At 33.0% G+C, this 22,287-nt stretch overlaps 3 protein-coding genes across 3 annotated transcripts; 1 reads left to right on the top strand and 2 right to left on the bottom strand.

Moving 5' to 3' along the window:
- LOC121172849 (TMV resistance protein N-like) lies at window positions 1-363 on the bottom strand. The gene has a single exon (XM_041005491.1). It carries the CDS (start codon window positions 361-363, stop codon window positions 1-3), a length of 363 nt encoding a protein of 120 aa, XP_040861425.1.
- Window positions 364-6,691: 6,328 nt separating this feature from the next.
- LOC100819051 (proteasome subunit alpha type-1-B) lies at window positions 6,692-10,056 on the top strand. The gene is made up of 2 exons (XM_003534024.4): window positions 6,692-7,370; window positions 9,442-10,056. Exons 1-2 carry the CDS (start codon window positions 7,020-7,022, stop codon window positions 9,946-9,948), a joined length of 858 nt encoding a protein of 285 aa, XP_003534072.1. The 5' UTR covers window positions 6,692-7,019; the 3' UTR covers window positions 9,949-10,056.
- Window positions 10,057-15,099: 5,043 nt separating this feature from the next.
- LOC100792076 (uncharacterized) lies at window positions 15,100-18,710 on the bottom strand. Its single transcript, XM_041005490.1, has 7 exons — window positions 18,465-18,710; window positions 17,741-17,774; window positions 17,358-17,416; window positions 17,006-17,113; window positions 16,682-16,779; window positions 16,432-16,543; window positions 15,100-15,625 (listed from the first exon to the last, which is right to left on the bottom strand). The coding sequence occupies exons 1-7, from the start codon at window positions 18,708-18,710 to the stop codon at window positions 15,266-15,268; spliced, it is 1,017 nt and encodes a 338-aa protein (XP_040861424.1). The 3' UTR covers window positions 15,100-15,265.
- Between the last annotated feature and the right edge of the window lie 3,577 nt (window positions 18,711-22,287).

The raw sequence follows: 22,287 nt of genomic DNA, 5'->3' as shown, positions 1-22,287 counted from the left end.
TCAATAACTACCTTTGTGGTGTCTGGCATCAGAAGGATCGACGTTATAAAAGACCGGTATAACCAACAACCCTTTCTTCTGAGCGCAGTGAAGGATGGTGGCAAGTTCATCTAAGCAAAAGGAGGAAGAAGCATAGTTTTTAGAGAGGACAATGATGGCAATTCTGGACTCTTGAATTGCCTTGGGAAGTGCAGGTGTTATTTCGTCTCCTCTCTGAAGCTCCTCATCGTCAATGAAAGAGTGGATTCCTCTGTCATCAAGAGCTTTGTAGAGATTGCCAGTGAAACCATAGTGTGTGTCTTCCCCTCTGAAGCTGAGGAACACATCGTAGCTCAAGGAAGAGGAACATGATCGCAAAGCCATGAGAATAAAACTAAGTATGATTATGGATGGCTTGTTAATTAATTGGGTCTCCAGATTCAAACTTGACTCCTTAAAATATGAAGGTCATAAAAACATACATTAATGCGCGGACCCATCAAAATAACGTTAATTATTGTCAAAAGCAAAATCTCTGTTTTCCTCACTTTCTCAAAAGACAAATCTTTCACTGTGCATGACCGTGAAGAAAGAAGCCTTCCCATCTTAACTTACCTAGACATATATCCGCCCGATGCACCGGATTATAAATAATTTAAAAAATATTTAAATAAATAATTTGATTCATAAAAAAATTAAAAATATAATTATTAATCATATTTTATATCATTGACGGTTAAATGAGTTTAAAAAAATTATGTATAAATTAAGATAATTTTTATTTATCCATATATTTATAAAAAAAAATAATTTAAAATTGGAGTATGACCACTCAACTAAAGCTGAGTAATGTGAATGTAAAATTAAATGTTATGCATAAATATTATAAAAATAAAGTGAAATTGACATAATAAAATACATAATGTTAAAACACATAATGTGAAATATATATAATGAAAGGAAAATAGTCAACCATAATATTAAAATACATAAAAATTATGCTAATAAAACTCTAAAAATTATTTGTTTAAATAGACTTTTTGTATTTATTTTTTTTTGCTGGTGACCTATTGTTGAATTTTGTTTTCTTTGATGTACTTCTTTTTAAACTTTGAAATAAGATTGACTCTTTATCATCAGAGGATGTTAGAACAGTTTGTTTATTCGCCTTTCTCCTTAATGAACTTTCTAAGATTGAATAAACTTCATTTGATGATGAAGATGTATTTTTTGACTTCTTGGATGCTTGTGGCTTGGAGCTTTTAATTTGCTTATGACTGATTTTTTTTCCACATTTTTTTTTAATGGACTTTCTTTTTCTTTTGATGATGAAGATGCATCTTTTGACTTGGATAGTTGTAGCTTTGGACTTTGAGTTGTGTCATCTTCTTTATTTGCCTTTTTTCTTAAATGGGTTTGTGAGATTTCATAAACTTCTTCATCAAATGATAAAGATGCACCTTTTGATTTGTTGGAAGATGTAAAATTGTGTTGCTACATTTGGACCTATTATTAGAATTTATGGAATTAAGGAGGTGAAATGGAATTTCATGAAGCAACATATGTAATAAGCATGTGTATACATTAACAAATATGGAGATAAATAAATTAACAAAAATATATAATGAATTTATTTGTTAAAATTAATGTATTTTAAGTTTTTGGGTGATACCTAATCAAGACTATTGTCCTACAAGACAAAGTATAGGGATGATCTACATTAGCTAAAATTACAGGTTTGTTATTACATTAGCTAAAATTTCATTTTTGATGATCTATAGTGTTTATACTCACCTTTATTATGATTCATGTCAATCTCACCAAAGGATAGAAAGTATAGGGAGCAATCATACTCTAGATCACCTTATGCATCAAGAAGCCACAATAGAAGTAGGAGTTATAGCATAAGCAGAAGTTACAGTAGGAGCTTAAGCCAAAGTCCAGGCTATTCTAGGTGATTAACTTGATAACCATGGTGGTGGATGCATGGGAAAATGCTTTAGTTTTCATATATGTATTTTGTTAGAACAAAAACAAAAAGAAAAGAGAAGGAGCATGAATACTAAGTTGCATACAACATGATCAAACATGGTCTAATGTTATGATAGTATTAATACTAATTATAAACAAAGTAACTCCTACACACTTTCGTTACACACTAATCAATTATAGTGCATGTTTGAGTCCAAATTAAATTATAGACAACGTTACAAAATAATCATAAATTCACCTTTGACATAGCATATATTCCTAAAGTTACAAAATAATCATAAGTTCATTTTTGCCATAGTAATAAAAGACCAATAGGCTAAACCAACTGTTGAATATCAGCCACTCATGAAGTATCATGCCAAAATATTAAAATTAGATAATGTTAGCAAGCACACCCATGATATTGTATATTCATTTAAAAGTAACATTTATGCAATTTTTGTGTCATGCTAATCATGGTTAGGTTGTCATGGTAAAATATAATATAATGCACATTACCTTTCTATGAAAATAGGGGATAAAAAATTAACACTCAGTTGCTCACTATAGTTAAATAAATAATTTATTTGTATTATTTTTAAAAAAGAATAATTTAAACTATATCAAATAGTTACAAGATGAGAGAAGATTAATTACTTGAAACAGGTGTTCCATCAAATTATTCTCACAACTACTCTCCCTCTTTATGCTTTTGTCGTTGGCTAACCAAATGGTCAAACATCTCCAAAATCTCTGTCACGTTGATCAATTATCTTAATATTGGAAAAAGATTATGATATTTATAACCAACTCCTAGGAGTCTTTTTTTTTTACCCGTAGGCAATGAACAATTAAGCATATCTTATTTAAGTTAAAATTTATTCATAAATTGTGAAACACATTGTTTAACTATAAAGTTGAGTTAGAAAAAAAGCCCTTATAGATTGTAGTTGCAAGTTTGTATTAAGAGCATTCTTTTCTAAAAGAGGAAGGCGGATCTTAAGTAACCATGATTGTATAATATCGTTGGAAGAGACAAAGGTGTGTTACTACATTTGGACCTATTATTAGAATTTATGAAACCTTTGTCACGTTGGTCAATTATCTTAATATTGAGAAAAAATTGTGATATTCATAACCAACTCCTTGAACTCCTGGAGGTGAAATAAAATTTCATGAAGCAACATATATAATAAGCATGTGTATACATTAACAAATATGGAGATAAATAAATTAACAAAAATATATAATGACTTTATTTGTTAAAATTAGCGTATTTTAATTTTCTGGGTGATACACGTTCAAATGTTGATATGAAGCCTTGAGTTATACCTTTGACTCTTATGCTTATTTTTCTCGAGGACCATGTTTTGTTGTTGTCAACCAAAGACTAACAATATATTTTAAAATGTCACATGTATCTCTAAAGTGAGACAATGTGATTATTTAAATAAAGGAATGTTTCGAAAGACACAAATTCATCAACCTTATTAATTAAACCTAACAAAAGTTCACTTTCACTTAAAATTATATAAAACACTAATAGTTCAACTTTCACACAAGTGTGTGCGTGTGTGTTTGTGCTTTTGGTTTCCGACTTATAAAATGTCAATATTAAATAAGAGGACATAAATCAAACACTTATGTCTATTAGATTTGAATTTAAATTCCAATTACTAATTTGAATTTGAATTTGATACAAATTACAATTTGCATATGAAGAAATATAAATTGTTTACATACCATCATTTGGATGTACCTCTTTATTAATCTCCTTCTTCTTTCCAAGTTATATTGTGCTTTTACCGTGTCTATTATCTTTTTATATTTTTGTATCTATCTTTTGAATATTTTTTAACAGAATTATTTTTTAAACGGAAAAATCTATCCATCAGCAAAATAAATATATCACAATAGTGAAAATAAAAATCAACAATATCAAAAGTCTTACCTGTTTGTAGAACCAAAATTCAATTTTTGTATATTATAAATAGATTATCTTAATAACAATACAATGTTTGTACATTCCCCCAGAAAAGTTAGTAATTAATTGTTAGAAATAAAAATGAATGAATGTTAACTAAAAAGTAAGCTTGTAATTTTTCATATTAGTAATTAAGAATAATAAACTGTCTGTACATTCCCCCAAACTGTTTGCACTAATGTAGTGTATTAAGAAGAATAAACTGTTTATACATTCCACTAAAATTAATTAATCATATCTAAATACATATTAAGTTGTTGTTTTACTTTAAGTTAGATGCATTTATCATAAAAGCAATATTAAGTAACAGTTAATTGTTTTCCCCCTCAATTGTTACTACACATTTATATAAATATCGTATCAAAATATTAAAATCGACTGCGTAAGCAATTATTTTTTGTGATAAAGTTATTTCCCGTGATAAAATTAGCTTTTTTTAGAATATCCTTTGAAAGAGGGATTAATTGTTCGAGACAAAATCCTCTTCACGTAATCCAACGTATGTTGTTTTGTCAAAATTGGTTTTAAAATAATGTTTGTTTACTTGAAAATAAATTTTAGAAGAAAATTAAATTAAATTATAGAATAAAAAATAAAAAAGTCATACAACTATGAATCAATGATAAAAAAAATTAAGAGATTTTTAAGGTTTAATTACCATTTTAAAAAGTCATAATACCTACTCACTGATAAACATGGTAGTCGGTATGGCTGATCATGTCGATATTGCTGATGTTTCTTTCTCTAGAGGGTTTAAATTTGGGCTTTTACTGTATCAATTTTTTAATAAAAAAAGTCATAATTTAAAGAAAAAACTTACAGGACTATGACTTGTAAGTTTTAATTGTCAATTTATTTTTAGTTCCTAAAATGTAAGGAGTAAAAAAGCTCACAAAAAATTATTCTAATATCTTAAAAAATAAAAGATCAAATTGAATAAAAACACATGAAACAAATAGGTCATTTGGCCTTTTAAAATATTGATTAATTTTTTGCTTAATTAAACTTTTTGTTCCCTCCCCCAAAAGTTTCACAATCTCATAAATTTTGTCCCTCAATTTTTTATTGTTGAGTTTTCCCTCTAAATTAACACAATATTGCAAATTATGCCTTCTCATAGAAAAATTGCCACAATTAAAGGAAAAACTCCACAAAATCGTCTTAATTATGGAAATTTAAAAAATTGTCTTAATTATGGAAATTTAAAAAATTACCGCAAAATTTTTTAATTGTGGCATATATAATAATTATTATAATAATTAATAATAAAAGAAAAAAAAGTGAGGTTTGCCTCAAAATTCGACCACCAATCTTTAGGGTAATGCTATCTATATCTCCCATTTTACTTTTTAAACCTCATATTTTTTTACTTTCTGAAATCCCAAAATTACCCCCACCTTCCCCTCCAAAGCCCACATTTTCCTTTCTTGTACTCTTCCCTTTCTTTCTCTGACCTTTTCCCCTCACCCTTCCTTCTTATTTTCTTCTCCTTAAATCCATCTTGATCTTTTTTCCCCACTTTTCTCTCATCTTATAGAAACTAGTTTCAGACTTTCAGTAATATGAAAAAATTATATTTATATTAAGAAAAATAATTTCTATAATGTAATTTTAATTTTTTTAATACACTATAAAAACTAGTTTCTCTTATATAAATTATATTTTTTATCAGTGGGAAAAGAAAAGGAACAAAAGGCAACAACTACAATATGCAAGAGAAGATGCTGAGAGAATCAACTAACAATAAATCCCTCATTTGAGGAGGGCAGGCACTCCACTTAGTTCTTACTTCTTATTTGAATAGATGAAGAACCTCGACGAGCAAGCCAATCCGCACATTTATTGCCATCGGGGTAGACATGCTGCAAGATGAGTTTCCATTGCTTGACCATGAAGGCTTATATTTTTAAAATTACTTTCTGTCAAATATATTTTTGTCAATTTTGTTTTTTTTTTTAAATAGACAGACATGAAAAGTAAGAAGGGAGGTTTAAATAGAAGCCGATCCATAGTGTGTGAGCCCATTGGGTTAGTGGACTAAACAGTCAAACATGACTTAGTTACTTGTCGGATGGTGCTAGGTGCACCCAGTATTTTTTAAAAATACCAAAACTGCCCCGGCGCCTTCTTTCTCATTTTAAAAGTTGTTTTATTTTTTAAAAGCAGCACCAGCCATTTTTGTGCAGTTCTTCTTCTTCGTTTTCTTTCTTCGGTGTGCAGTGCTTCGCCGTATTTTCTTCATTTCCTTGCGATCAGTTAGGTTCGATGAAGGTGAAGGTGTCAGTGTTCATTGTTGCGGTGGTTAGTTCGTCGTTGACGGCATATGAGGTACGCATTTATGTTGGGTGTGCGTGAGGTGGTCCGTAAGTCAACAGATCAATTTGATCTGTATGTTGATTTTACTTCTACGGATCAACTTGATCCGTAGAAGCCTTACAGATCAACGAATCAACTTGATCCGTAACCTGGTTGCCAGCAAAACTACTTACGGATCAACTATCTCCTACTGCGGATCATCTTAATCCTAACCTATCCCAACTACAAATGACATAAATCCCTATGCAGATCAATACTATCCTACGAAGTACACTACAAAATCAAAAATGGAAGCACGAACACAAAAGGGATAATGCGCTTGCCTCGACGTGGATGGAGCAACACAACCAGAAGAAGAACACGCAAAGCCCACATGAAGAGCACCACCACCACGCGGCCAACAATGGTGAAAAAGCAAGAACCACGTCGCTGGGAACAGTTGAGGTCGCGAAAGCAAGAACCACGCGCAAAAGGAAGAAGAACACCAACTGAGGTCACGGAAGGAAAAAGAAGACAAACAATCCAAGTGTGGAAGAAATTTGCACTACTTTTTTTTAAAAATTGGCAGGGATATTTAAGTATTTTCCGCTTAAGTGCCAGGTGCACCAACAAGCAATAATGCTAGGTGCACCTAGCATCCCCCTTACTTGTCCAACACTGAAGGCATAGGGAGAGAGAGAGTTCTCGAGGAAGAAGAAAAAGAGGTGAAATATAGAGAGTGAAGAAGAAGAAATAGAGGGTTTTGGTGTTTGGTGTTTGAATCGTGAAAATGTTCAGAAACCAGTATGACACGGACGTGACGACATGGAGCCCGGCGGGGAGGCTGTTCCAGGTGGAGTACGCGATGGAGGCGGTGAAGCAGGGCTCGGCTGCGATAGGGCTCCGATCCAAGACCCACGTGGTCCTCGCATGCGTCAACAAGGCTAACTCCGAACTTTCATCGCACCAGAAGAAGATCTTCAAGGTCGACAACCACATCGGCGTCGCCATCGCCGGCCTCACCGCCGACGGCCGCGTCCTCTCCCGCTACATGCGATCCGAGTGCATCAACTATAACTACACCTACGAGTCACCGCTCCCCGTAGGGAGACTCGTCGTTCAGCTCGCCGATAAGGCTCAGGTCACCGCTCTTCCTCAATCAACTCACTCTATTTTCTTCCGCCTAGGGTTTTGTCAAAATAATAATAATATTTTTTTTTGCTGATCGACAAATGTTAGTTTTTATTAGCCGCGGATGCGCGAACTCTCCCTTCACCACCACCACTAGACCAACCTTATATCTCCTAATAATAATAATAATAATTAGTCGTCGCCTGCACTTTTGTTAAAATTTCGATTTTTGGTTTATGTGATCGAACTGGTCTGGTTTGTTTGTTCAATTTTTGAAATGAATTATGAAAATGTGAGTTTAATTTTTTTGCTGCTCCACGAATTTCAAATCACAACAGGTGTAGACCGATTGATTTGAGTTTAGTTGTGATAATTGATTTTTTTTATGTAAGGTTTTGAAAAATGTCCGTCACAACAACGTCAAGGTTTTTGGGGTGTTTGAGTGCAATTGTTTGTGACTGCATTTGTATGTGAAATTCTGTGATATCGAGGAACTCAACAGAGCTGCGACTGCGATTTAAAATTGTGGTTGTGGTAGGGTTTACTATTGGGAACAATTGCGGACAAATCCAGTTGATGTGGCTGCAATTGCAGTCAGGAAGACTTAAAAAGCCCGGATGTTAAGGCTGCTATTGGTTGCGGAACATTTTTAAAAACTTTTTGATGTGCTACAGATCAGTTTTGGTTCTTTGTACGGGCATTGCAACTGAGTTGTTAAATACACTAGCGAATGTTTGAATATGTGTTTTCATTCTCTAATGTGTGCTGAATTTCTATTCTTTCAAGGTTTTGAGGATGTTCTTGTATTAGAGAAGATGTTGGGTATCCATATGATTTACTGAGCATTGTAGTGAGTTAGACATAGGACGATATAGTGGCGATATAGCATAGTAGTGAAGTGAAGTGATCCTAGGCTGCTACAGAATTCAAACAGCTGAGCGGTTTTCAATTGGGATCGTTGCAGCTGGAATAGCGTCTTTTCACATACTATAGTAGTGCTACCATGATATCAGCTTCAAAACCCCCCATTTTTGCCCCTGAAACAACGTTCTTTAGGATTTTTTTTTGGGTAAAACTGTGGTTTCTCCTCTGTTTTCAAATGCATTTTTTGCTCTAGGAACATAGTAGGATTTGAAACCCTTCTTCCTTGACCATTCCATCAAAAGTTATCCCTGTTCCTTCACTTTACAGGACTAATATGTTTATCATGAATTTCCATAATTTTGGTTTCTTTTTCTGTTTGAGTATTTATATGTGTAGTATAAATTATTTAGTTTGTATTATAATTTAACCCACTTCCTGTAATCTTACTATAGCATCTTCATAGCTGGCTGCTATGAGCTGCTACAAGATTGATATATATTAAATAAATGTGCTTCCTCTATTGTGGTGATTGTGGGAGAGGCCTTGGGTCCAATATCTGTTTGAAATTTGAATAGTTCATAGCACTGCCAAGGTTTCTGTTTACTGTGAGAGGAAATCCTGAAGGATGATAATATTTATGTTTACATCTTCCCAAGTTATGTATCTGTGTCGTGGTTGTTACATCATGCAAATCTATGCTGATATCACGAAGTGAAGTGGAACATAGATTATTATGTTAAAGTCAATGTAGCTTGCTTGTCAAATTCCTAGTGAGTAAGGTTGAAGTTATCATATGGTTTGAGTTCATTAAAGAAATAAAAAAATGCATTTTTGACCCAAATTTTTCTTGCTGGGGTTGATGGATCTTTCAGTAGATAGAGATAGAGAGTATGCTGAACAACATTTTTAGGAGTAGTAACCCTCTGCCTCTTTTACTTCATTTAGGTTCTTTAATATAGTTATTGGAAACTGATATGTTCAGTTCACAATGAACAAAATATTGGATTAGCTAATTTACATTATTTTATGATATACAGTTATACTTGAGTTTTAGTTGTAGAAAGTCGAATGAATGGGGTATGGGAGGCAATGCGTTTGCTTGTATCTGCAGAATTATGTGGCAAAAGAGAATAGCAAGAAAGAATTATCTGCAAATTTTATTAGAACCTAAAAGATCTCATTCTCATCACTATTTTTGATGCAATTTTGAGTTGCAGGTTTGCACCCAGCGGTCATGGAAACGGCCTTATGGAGTTGGACTCCTGGTAGCTGGATTAGATGAATCGGGAGCTCACCTCTATTACAACTGTCCCAGTGGAAACTATTTTGAATATCAGGCTTTTGCTATTGGGTCTCGCTCTCAAGCTGCAAAGACATATTTGGAACGCAGGTTTGAGAATTTTGTGGGCTCTTCACGAGAAGATCTGATCAAAGATGCACTTATTGCAACTAGGGAGTCCTTGCAAGGTGAAAAACTCAGGAGTTCTGTGTGCACAATTGCTGTGGTTGGTGTTGGTGAGCCATTCCACATTTTGGATCAGGAAACTGTTCAACAGTTGATTGATACTTTTGAGATTGTGAAGGAGGAAGAAGCTGCTCCAGCTGAAGAAGAAGCTCAGCCAGCAGCCGAACAGGATGCTCCAACAGATCCAGGTGCTGCTGCTGCAGATCAAGGTGGTGGTGCTGCTGCTGTAGACCAAGGTGGTTCTCCTATGGACATCTGATAATTTAAAATTAAGCACTAGAGGTGTTGAATACCAATATCTAAAGACGAGTAGGTTTCATGTGCCATGGGACAAGATATTTCTTTGATGGATTTTTTTTCTTCTTAATCCTGTTTGTTTTTGCAATTCATCCATGTCTGATCATTGTACACGATTTTATAGCTGTTTGATGAACTTGAATGCATGATTTACAACAATTAATTGAAATTCAGGCTGAAAAAAATGTTGGGCAAACTCTTTAGAGACTAAGGGTTTATATATTGACATTATAAAATAGTTTTACACTATTATTTAATTATAACATATTATATATGATAAATCTGTTATATATTGACATTATATCAAGTCATATCAATGATTACTTGTGGTTGAATAATAATGTATGAACATTAAACTTGAAAAATTTAATTATTTTAAAAGAAAAAAAGATTATACATTGATAATGTAAAATTTACATAATTTTACATTGTGATTACATACAAATAATATATGGGAAGTTTGTTGAAAGTAAGTCAGTCTTAAACCATGTAGAGTTGTTAAACATATAACTTTATGTGCAACGCAATTTCTTAAATTATGAAAATTTATTTATTTATTTCAAATATAATAGGGAGAGGTTCAAGGGAGGATTAACAAGGGAGGTGGATTTTTATGGAAGCCCTTAAAGGTTCTTACAGGGAAGGGAAGGTAACGAGAAAGAGAAGAAAGTAGGATACACCGGGATGGAATTGAATCGTGCATTTGTATTGTATCTTTCGTCACTTAATTTTTTATAAATTGTGTTAAGAGGATAAGCTTGAAACATCGCATGACCATAGTATGAACTTTTTTTTTTAAAAGAGTATGAACTAATATTTTAATATCAAATAAATTGAAGCTATTCTGTTGATTGAAGTTCATCAAGCAATTCCCTTATTCCTTTGGGATATGTTTCATGTTTGGAACTGTAGTTTTAAAGGGAAAAAAAAAGAAAGAAAGAAGAGAAGGCCAATTTGATAGTTTAAAAATAAAAGATAAAAATCTTAATAATCATATAATTCTCTTAATTTTAAAACAAAAACTTGCCTTACTCTTCCTATCCTTTTAAAATTTTACTTCCAAGCAAATCTTTAATGGTTAAAGTGTTAAACTATATATTCTTTGTCTATCTATTTCTCTACCCCAAAAAAATACTGGATATAAAATAATTTTGTTGACAAATTCTTTAATTCAAGCCATATCAACATTAATCGATGAATAATTCTAAATCAATTTTCTTACAACATCTTTCTATACAATTTTTTTACTTATAAATAGTGTAATATTGATTGTTGGAAGAACTAAATGTATGTTTCTCCTTAATAATTCATTGGTTAAATTAGTTTTTTTTTTCTAATTCATTATATTGGTTTAATTATTTTTTTGGTTCAATTTGGTTTTTATCATTCATTTTCGTCTAATTTCCATTAAGTTTGTATTCGCGTATCCACCTAAGGGAAGAATATGTTATTTGTCACATGAATTTCAAGGTTAACATTTTTTATAGAATAAACTACAATGAATAAATTGAACTCTTTTTAAAAATTAGAAGAATAAATTAAATCAAAAAATAAAATAAAAGATTAAATTGAACCAAAATAATAAATTAAAAGAAAAAATTATTTTTTTTTTGGATAAGCTAGACATGACAATCACAGGAAATAGATTATCACCCGAGTCATAGCTACGGGACACATTTCTCCTTTTTCATAATTACCTCCTAGAACAAAATCAACCCTGTCCCTTTGATAAACCAGTAGATTGTTACAAAAGACACACCCTGGGGTTTGAATATCATTCAGAAAAAGAGAAATAAAATGCCCAAGATTTGTATTTGATCATCTCCAAAGCATAATCCAAATCCCAGGTTTTCCCATCAAAGATGATTCTGTTTCTGATGTTCCACAATGTTTAGACAACCACACACCAAACTGATTTCCACTCCTTGTTTTCCTTCATTCCCAAACAGCTACAATCATGCTGAAAAAAATGTTTTTGTGGTTCCTTGTGCTGTGCAGTCTCAATACCAAGCCACGAATAGCATTGGCTCCAGACTAACGATGCGAATCTACACGTAAACAACAAGTGTTCCATGTTTTCTTCCATTTCATTACAGAATCTGTTACGATTCCACACTGCTGCAGGTTATCACATGTTGGCAATCTATCAAGTGACAATCTCCAAATGAACTCACCAACATTTTTTGGAATATAAAGCTTCCAAATATGTCGATAGAAAAGATTTTCAACAAGAGAAAGATCAAATGACACAAAATCATATGCCAATTTGACAGAGAAATCCCCTATTGAATCTCTTTTCCACAACACTTTATCGGCCTCATTATGCATCAAGTTGCCACTCCCAAGAGAACCATGCTCAACACCCCACCACTCCAAACACCAAGTCACCTTGTTGTGTAGAATTCAAATACAATCTTTTATACTTTTTTCCCAATGGCTCATTTCCAACCCACAAATGATGCAAAAAACATAACCTCCTCCCATCACCCCACCTTCCAAGTGATATTATCATTAAACCATGATCGTTCCCTCCTAACCCCACATACATCCATAATATCCCCCCACCAAATGGATTCCATCTGAGATTGCCTCACATTTGGAGAATCAAGCACATTCCCATATTTAGTTTTAAGAACAAGCCCCCATAAAGAGCCACGGTCCACCATGAGCCTACACCTCCATTTGCAACTAAGGTAATGTTGAAATTAACAATATTTTTTATACCCAACCCTCCTAGCTCCTTTGGCCTACCAGCCAGCAACCTCTCATTTTGCTCATGCAATTTTATTCTTCCCTTCCTCCCCACCCCACAAAAATCCCTTTGTAATTTAACTAATTTTTGTGCCACCCCCACCGCAATTTTAAAAAAGGATAAAAAGAAGTGAAGAAAGGATCGAATTTATCAATGTAACCCTCCCAACAAAAGAAAGAGGTTTTTGTCTCCACTTTCCTAGTCTTTTCCTACATTTCTCACTATTGGTTGTCATGTACTCTTACCTCCTAGAGTTTGCCCCAATTGGTATTCTAAGGTAAACAAAATAAATATCCATACACCCACAATTAAGTAAACAGGCATACCTTTGAAGAGGGGGAATTCAACACCAATCCCTCCTAAGTGACTTTTGCAGAAATTAACTTGTAAACCAGATACTAGTTCAAAGCTCCTCATCATATTTTATGCACGTGATGGGACACTTTTTTTTGTTGAAAAAAGAGCGTATCATATGCAAATTGCAAAAGGGACACTTTTTTTTGTTGAAAAACATTTATTGAAATAATAATAAGTATGTATTAGTAAAACATTAAATATAATGTTTTTAATGAAAAAAATAATTTTGTTCTTTGACTATTATTTTAAAAGATATTAATAAACAAAATCATTAATAAATTTTAAATATTTATATAAAGTGAAGAAAAAGTAAAATTAAAAAGCTAGAATTTATTAATCCTTAGATTGAATTAAATTAATTTTAAATTTAATTTTCTTTAATTGAATTTTGGATATAACTTTAATTTTTCACTCTACACATTTACTTTAAATAATTAAAATTAAAAAATATTAAAATTATTTTAAAATTATTTTTTACATATTTTTATTTTTTAATTAAATATAATGTGAGAAAATTAGATTACTTTTTTTTTCCTGTTTTTAATGGTTATCCGTTTAATTTTTTTCTTCTCTAGTTGTATGCATTGTTCACTTTCCTTATTTTCATTAACTAATTTCAAATGTCTCTTTTAAGAATTTTTAATATGTAAAAAAATAAAAATTGAAGCATAAATAAGTTAATAAATATTTCATTATATTTAAAATATTACACATTTGCAATAATAAATAACACATTAAAAGAATATATTTCAAATATAAGTATAAATATTTTTATTAGTATTATAATATTTTAAATATGACAATAGTCAAGGTGACACGATTCTTTATTCCAAAATAATTATCTTTCAATGTTGTTTTACACAAAAAATAAATGAAAATGAATAATAATTTTACAAAATTAATCTTACATTATCATTAATTAATTTTTAGATCTTGTAGTTCATCATTAATATTTAAGAGATATAAATGAAAAAAAATAATTAACGTTACATTGAAAAATTAAAATTATAATTAATTTGGAACAATTTTTTTCTTACACGATAATTATAGTGGGACAAATGAAGTAAAAGATTAAATATAAATGTTTGAAGACTTTTCAATGATTTAAATTGGTGTTAAATAATTTAATGTTGAATATAAAATACATTAATTAATGCAATAATAAAGACTTTTCAATGAATAATTAATAATAAATTATATTTCACTTTGAGTCACTAAAAAAATTAAAGAATTAATAATAAATATTTTATTATAAAGACATAAATAAATAAATTTTTTAACATTTTCCATTTAATTTTTACTTTTTACTCTTTCAACTTATTAGAAAATTCTTTATTATATTTAATAGATTAGAGGTACTTTCTAATTAATTAAATGTATTTAATGCATAATATTGAATACAAATCTTGAAAAATGAATAAAAGAAATTTAAAATCTTGACTTTCAAATGTGTACATTGGTTTAATGTTTATTTTTCCTATGGTCCTATATTCAGCTATGCCTGTAAATCCATAATTTGGTCAAAGTTTCTTCTGACAAGATGACATTGGCATTTGATTGTTTTCTCGCCAGTACACCTCCTCCAACCACCGGAAATATCAATGGATCAATTATTTATCTAAAGAAATACTAAATCAAACACGCTTTTTATAATAAACTCAGGCATAAGTATGATTTTACTGAAGAACAGTTAGCCAACAACAGTCTTATCTTTGAAAACTTTACACTTCTCAATTAACAGTAAAGGCCCATTCGAGGTCGTTTTCTGTTTTAAAATTTTAAAAAATCAAAACCAATTTTATTTTATCAGACCACGTTTTTGTTATAAAATTACATTTTAAAACAGAAAATTGAAAACTAGTAACCATCCCGAAGGGACCTAAGAAAATCAAAGTAACCATTGAGTTTGTTATGTTTTAAAATTAAGCTAGGAATGACAAATCCTACTTGCATCAAGCTTAGATATATTCGAGGCTCAAGTATACTTGTGTTTCTTCCGTGGAATTTGTTAAGGCTTGCTTGCATTCATTAATCAAACCAGTACACAACTGGAACAATAGCTGCCATTTAGTGGCAAAAGATTAAATGTAAAGAAAGAAAGAAAAAGGAAACATTGAAGCAAGTAACTTTCTTTCTTTCACTGAGACTATTCATTAGTTATTTGGATATATCAGGCGTGGGAAGATCCTTTATTTGCATTTGTTTGTACATTCAGTGGCAATTCTTCAAAGTGACTTCGCCGCCAGAGAGCGAACAACAGACCCACTATTGCATGCCTATGAAGCACGAATACTCCAGTCCCTTGCTGTGTCCGGTATCCAACACGTGTCCGTATAAGTGTCCGGTATCCACGTGTCCGTGTCCGTATTGTGTCCAGTGTCGGTGCTTCATAGCTGCATGCGCCCACTTTGCAGCACTCTTCAAGTGACAGACCTTTGATCACTCCATACAAAAATCCACTTGCAAAAAGATCCCCTGCCCCTGTTGCATCAGTTGCCTTTGCTTCTCCTATTGCCGGGACACGTGCAATCTGAGTCGTTTAAAACAAACATAATTCATAATAATGAATAGAGTTAGTACATATTTGGTTTGCAGTTGAAAAAAAAGTACTTTTGTCTCAAAAGTAAATTTTCACCTTGTTTTCAAGCATGCTCTTGATCATTCTAGCACTTATCCTAGAACACTATTCACTTGCTTTTTTCTTTTCTTTTTTTTAGTTAAGAGGGTACAACACTATTCACATGCTTGCTTGCTAAGTGTCATGAATGTAAAACTAAATTACTTTTTAATTTCTTCCTTAGTGATTTTGGATCCCAATCATCACATAAAACTGATATTGTCAAACAACTTTCGGCACTAGACTTGTTCCATGGTTATATATACTATTGTTACTAAAGCAGATTTTGAGTTTGTTATACCAACAAGAAGAAGCTTCACAACTAAATTACTTTCTAGATTTTTTCCCTAGTGATTTTGGATCACGACCATCACATCAACAGATAATGTCAAACAATTTTCTGAACTAGACTTGGTCAATGGTTATATACTATTGTTACTAAAGCAGATTTTGAGAACATCATACCAACAGGAAAGCTTCACTAGTCTAATATTCAGTCTCATATTGGAAGGAAAAAACATCATAACAAGTTCCTACTAGGTAAATTAAATCTATTGTTTGATCTAGTTAATTATGGTTTCCATCTGGAATATTAACAAAAGGGTTCAGAATTTCGAACGGTACCACTTGGCTAATAGACACATCAGAATAACTGTACAAGATATTAAAAAAAATGGAAATTGGGTGTGAAATATATTTCTCACAGATAATTTACACACCTCGTTTCCATATTTAGCAATGCATCCATTAGGACCCAGTGTTACTACGGCCCATTGGCAGTATTTGGCAAGAAATTCTACAGCAGTTACTGGATCAGCATTTTGTTCGCCCCTAAATCCATTGTAAAATGACATTATGTATAAAAAACAATCAACAGATTACTTATTAAGTGAAACTAAGACAATGATGAATAACTTGGAATAATTCATACTTTGGTACCAAGCAGGGTTAAGTAAAAAAGACAATTACCGTAGAAGCTCTGTTGCCTCATCCTCATTGGCAAAGCAAAGGTCTATATTCCCAGACTCCAGTATCTTCAGAAGTGGTTGTTTGAAATTCCTAACCATCTTGCCAAAATAAGAACCATATCAGACTAGTACATAATTTACATAACTGATGCAATTATCCAAATATCAACTGATGTGTAGAAGAAGAAAATTTCCCATAATATCGATACTTAATACACAAAAAACTTGCTAGCACAAACACAAAATATGATATCATAGTTCGTAACGCAGGCGAGTTGATTCAGATCATAGTTGTTAAAGCTGAATGTCAAGTTGTGTAGAATACCTCAAAGCTGGCCAAGTCCAAGGAAACAAGAAGACCTTCCTGTTTTGCTAAAAGAATGGCTGCTTTAATAACTTCCAAATTAAGTATTGCATATCTTAACACCAACCACTGAAATGTTAACATATCCTTAAACTGCGTTAGCATGCTGGTATAGTACCGACTACCGAATACAAGGCAAATTCACCCTTGTCCTATGATCCGTTTTGGTGGAATATACATGAACAATTAATTCAGTCCTAGAAACCAATGAATATAATCCCTATCATGACAGAAAGAATAAGATGAACATTACAAGAACAAATGAAGCATACGGGAGTAACAGGAAAAAAATAAAAATAAAAACCAAAATAACCTTGGAGCCTTTAAAATCCTCTTTGGTCAATTCCTCTGCCTGCAAAAAACAGAGTAATTGTCACAAACTCACACTTATTTAACTGTGCTTATTTATGTTCCACCCAAAACATAGTCATGTACCTGAATTTTCACAGCATTAGAGAGACAGGGTCGCATGGTACGGTTTCCCAAGTCATCAACCAAACAAACACACTCTGACAAACATTTAAGTTGTTACATTTCCACTTTTGTGCAAAACATTTATTAATGAAATGAATTTTAGGACAAAACTTAAATACCTTCCTTATAGCTACTTTTAGTACTAATCACCAATTAGAAATTGAAATTTCATTTCTCTAATTTGCATAACAAAGATTTACATTAAACATCAATATAAATTACCGAGATAAAACTTCAATTCTGATTGGAAAACAACCTAGCATTTAGCAACACCAAAAACAGTTAAGAAATTGCGTCTAAATTTTATCGTAATTTTTGTGACATTGAGCAAACCTATGCTGTGTGTCCTTTCTTCTTCTGAGTCTAGAGAGGTCAACTCCATTGGAGCTCATGTTATGGTCAAATGGTACGTATAATTTGTATTGATTGCAGAAAATAGTGTTTATAACAAACAAGGAACGGTGTTCACAACGAAATCGAAATAACTACAATGTATCAACAAAAGGAACGAGGTGGAATCAATAACGTAGAGTCAACGTTCTGCAACGATACCATCACCAATTCAGAGTAGCACCTGAAGATTAAAGGAGGGCAGAAAGGTTCAGAAAGGGTACAGTGAAGAAGGAAAATATCAGGAAGGTCAAAGAAGCAATCAGGAAGAATTTTCACCTTCAACATGACCTAGAATAAGTATTCACGCAACCTTATATTCTCCCTCCTAACGTGTGTGCTCTTTCTGACCCCCACATGCGGATCATCAACCACATGTCCTTCCTTTGTAACTGACTCGCGCCAATTTTCCCTCCTGCTTCCCACATGTTACATTACCCTCCCCTTTAAAAACAACCTTGTCCTCAAGGTTGAAGTGAGGATAACTTGCCTTAACCCAAGTCACATCCTCCCATGTATCTTCCTCAGGACCAGCAATTTCCCACTAAATCAGCACCTGTTCCACTTGGGAAGAGTCTCTCAATAACACCCTTGAATCCAATACTGCTATGGGTTGAACCATCAAACCACTTTCACCCACTGTTAATGGTAATGGTAAATAAGGCTGCTTTGAGCTACCAATGAACTTCTTCAATACAAAAATGTAAAAAACAAGATGTATACGAGCTGTTTCAGGCAATTTCAACTTATATGCCACTGTGCCAATTCGATCCACCACTTTAAATGGACCAAAATACTTCATTCCCAATTTCTGATTTTTTTTCTCAATGCAATCGAGTGTTGTCTATAGGGCTGTAATTTAACCAAAGCCAAATCTCCAATTTCTAATTGACAATCCCTTCTTTTTTTTATCTACATTTTGCTTCATATAATTTTGGGCTCGTAAAAGATTAGATTTCAATTGTTGTAACAAAGCATCTCGAGTAATCAAAGAATCTTGCACAGAAACTGGATCTTTCGAAAAACATTCATAAGGAATAACAAATGGTGGATCCCTACCAAAAACAGCCTTAAAGGGAGACATACCAATGATGCGATGAAAGGAAGTGTTGTACCAAAATTGAGCCCAATGAAGCATCTCAAACCAGGCTTTAGGATGATCAAACAAAAAACATCTCAAGTACATCTCTAGTGTCTTGTTCAACACCTTCGTTTGGCCATCCGACTGAGGATGATAAGCGGAACTCATAGCCAATGTGGTGCCCTAGGCTTTGAATAATTGGCACCGATAAAAACACGATCTTGATCTGAAACAATGGTCTTAAGAAAGCCATGCATCTTTACTATATTAATAATAAAGGCATTTGCCACAGATTTGCTGGTGAATTCAGCTTTTAATGGTATAAAATGAGCAAATTTAGATAGTCTATCAACAACAACAAGGATAGTAGAATAACCATGTGAAGATGGCAAATGCGTAATAAAGTCCATAGCAATGTCCTCCCAAATTCTTTGAGGAATTGGAAGTGGTTGTAATAAGCCAGCTGGCAATGCTTGTTCTACCTTGGCTTGTTGGCAAATAATACACTTTCTCACAAAATCCCTTATATCTTGCTGCATTTTGGGCCAATAAAATTGTTTACAAATCCTGGAAACTGATTTGGTGACTCCTTCATGACCTCTAATCTTAGAAGCATGAAACTCATGCATAATTTTCTATTTCAATGCCTCATTCGAAGGAATCATTATCTTGCCTTTCCAAAACAACAAGCCATCATTCATTGTATATTCAGTTCCTGACACAGTTCCCTCTATACATTATTTATAAAGTGCAACCAGAATAGCATCCTCCTTCATTAATGTTGCTACTTAAGTCATCCACACTCCTACTGCTTCAGACCACGCCATAGAAAAACTTATGGACAATGCATCCACAAGAATATTCTGCCTACCCAGCTTGTACTGAATAACAAAATCATATCCCAAAAATTTGGGTAACCATTGTTGTTGCTCAGGAGTTTGCAACCTTTGCTCTAATAATTCCTTCAAGCTTTTCTGATCAGTACGGATAATGAATTTATGGCCCAATAGGTAGTGTCTGAACTTAGCCAAAGCTTCCGTAATGGCATGAATCTCTCTAATGTAAGCAGATTGTTTTTGCATTATGGATGATAGTTTTTTGGAAAAATAAGCTATTGGATGTTCACTCTGACTTAATATAGCCCTAATTCCAATACCTGAAGCATCAGTCTCTAGTACAAAAGGTTCCTTGAAGTTAGGAATGGCTAAGACTGGAGCTGAAGTCATGACTTCCTTCAACTTATTAAAGGCAGTAGTGGCACTTGCAGACCACTTAAACGAGTCCTTCTTTAAAAGATTAGTTAATGGTGCTGCTATTGTAGCATAACCTTTCACAAATCTTCTATAATATCCTGTCAAGCCCAGAAATCCCCTTAATTGCTTAAGAGAATTTGGTAATGGCCAATCCAAAATAGCTTGTAATTTTGTTGTCTCCATTGCTACACTAGCTCTTGATAAGTTGTGTCGCAAATAATCAATTTCTCTAACTCCAAAAGCACATTTAGAGAATCTAGCAAACAATTGATGCTGCTTCAAACTGCTCAACACAAATTCCAAATGAGACAAATGATCCTTCCATGAAAGACTAAATATAAGAATATCATCAAAGAATACCAAAACAAATCTTCTTAAAGCACCTTTGAAAATGTCATTCATCAAACTTTGAAAATTGGTTGGGGCATTGGTCAAACCAAATGGCATAACTAGCCATTAATAGTGCTCATGATGTCTAAAAGCGGTTTTGTGTCTATCTTTAAAATTAAGAAGAATCTGATGATAACCGGATCTTAAATCCAGCTTGGAAAAGAAGGCTGCCCGATAAAGTTCATCAATTTATTCATCAACAGTTGGAATTAGAACGGTGTCCTTGATAGTTATGGCATTAAGCGCTCTATAATCTGTGCATACTCTCCAAGATCCATCTTTTTTTTACCAAAAGAATTGGAGATGAAAAAGGACTTTTACTTGGCTGAATAATTCCTTCTTCAAGCATACCATTCACCAATTTCTCTATTTCCTCCTTCTGGCTGTGAGGGTACCCATAAGGTTTGACCTTAACAGGTTGATAACCATCCACTAAGGGAATGGAATGATCATGAGCTCGTGGAGGAGGTAATGACGTAGGAGTTCCAAACACAACACTATAAGAATGCAAAAGTAAGGCCAATTCAGGCTCCATATCAGTGGGCAACTCCAACAAAGGAAATTGTACAGAATTGGGCTCAATTAATTGCATAGTAAAAATCTCAGCAATAACATCTGTATTCAACATCCTCCTGATATGATGTAAATGAGCCCGTCCTGGAATTATATCATTCTCTCCTTGTAAGGTTGTAAATTTTCCATCATACATAAATTTCAATTGTAACTTGTCATAATCAGCTATGTGAGGACCAATAGTTTTCAATCATTTTTTAAGAGAAATGAGTGTATAATCTCAACATGGTTTGTTTATAGCCATCATCATGGTACCCAACACATGTAACTGTGGTGTAAAATTCCTTCTTAATTGTGGCTTTCTTTTGTTCTTTTTTTGTGTTTTTTTTGTTTTTGCAGAGGAAAATGCAAGGCATGAGAAACTATGCATGAGTGAACATAATATGCAAATGATGAAAATAGAATATATGCAGTCAGTAGAAAAAAAAAGCATGCTAAATGAGGATGTATGATAATGCAATGATTTACGCAAATGCAATGCATAAATATGATAAATGACAAATGTAGGAATGATATGTCCATCACGATGCCATGAAGAGATGCACGATGCGATCAAGGAACAAATCAGAGTAAGTTTGCTATGTGCCCCCCTAATTTAGGAAACTAATGGATAGGATCCAAAAGTCCCCTTCTAGTGACAACTCCCAAGGGTGGTTTCATGTAACTTTTACTGGCTTCTAGAGATATCATCCTCCTAGGTAATACATTGTGGCGATAGGAAATATCAGTGACAATGCACCACTAAAAGAGGAAAACTCTAGATGAGACTTCACTGTCATCAAGCGAGTTGGACACCCAACATGACCACAAATTGACCTCCACTCCTTATGGCTCACATAGACCCGGGTATAGGGCCTAATATCTCAATGTGTGTGCAAGGTGTAGGTGCCATGTGTATGTAGAAAAAATATTTCTAACTGTGAACGTAATCGATAAACAAACACACACCAAACACAACAACATGGCAAAGATTATATACAAATATGGACAAAACAAAAGATAAAAGGGAAAAAGGAAAATAAATAAAGAAGAAGTCATGATAAAAACATTACACACTGAGTGAATAGCCTAACTCTCTAACA

Source organism: Glycine max, chromosome 9 (genome assembly GCF_000004515.6).
Source record: "Glycine max cultivar Williams 82 chromosome 9, Glycine_max_v4.0, whole genome shotgun sequence".
Classification (NCBI taxonomy): Eukaryota; Viridiplantae; Streptophyta; class Magnoliopsida; order Fabales; family Fabaceae; genus Glycine; species Glycine max.
Note: the sequence above shows the minus strand (reverse complement) of the source record. Positions and strands in the feature narration are given on the sequence as shown.

Coding starts and splice junctions, on each gene's coding strand:
- LOC121172849 (XM_041005491.1), bottom strand. CDS start 363: ATGGCTTTGCGATCATGTTCCTCTTCCTTGAGCTACGATGTGTTCCTC.
- LOC100819051 (XM_003534024.4), top strand. CDS start 7,020: ATGTTCAGAAACCAGTATGACACGGACGTGACGACATGGAGCCCGGCG. Junction 7,371..9,441: donor AGCTCGCCGATAAGGCTCAG/GTCACCGCTCTT, acceptor TTTGAGTTGCAG/GTTTGCACCCAGCGGTCATG.
- LOC100792076 (XM_041005490.1), bottom strand. CDS start 18,710: ATGAAGTATTTTGGTCCATTTAAAGTGGTGGATCGAATTGGCACAGTG. Junction 16,780..17,005: donor TGGACTTGGCCAGCTTTGAG/GTATTCTACACA, acceptor TATTTTGGCAAG/ATGGTTAGGAATTTCAAACA. Junction 15,626..16,431: donor TTGCTAAATATGGAAACGAG/GTGTGTAAATTA, acceptor TAAACGACTCAG/ATTGCACGTGTCCCGGCAAT.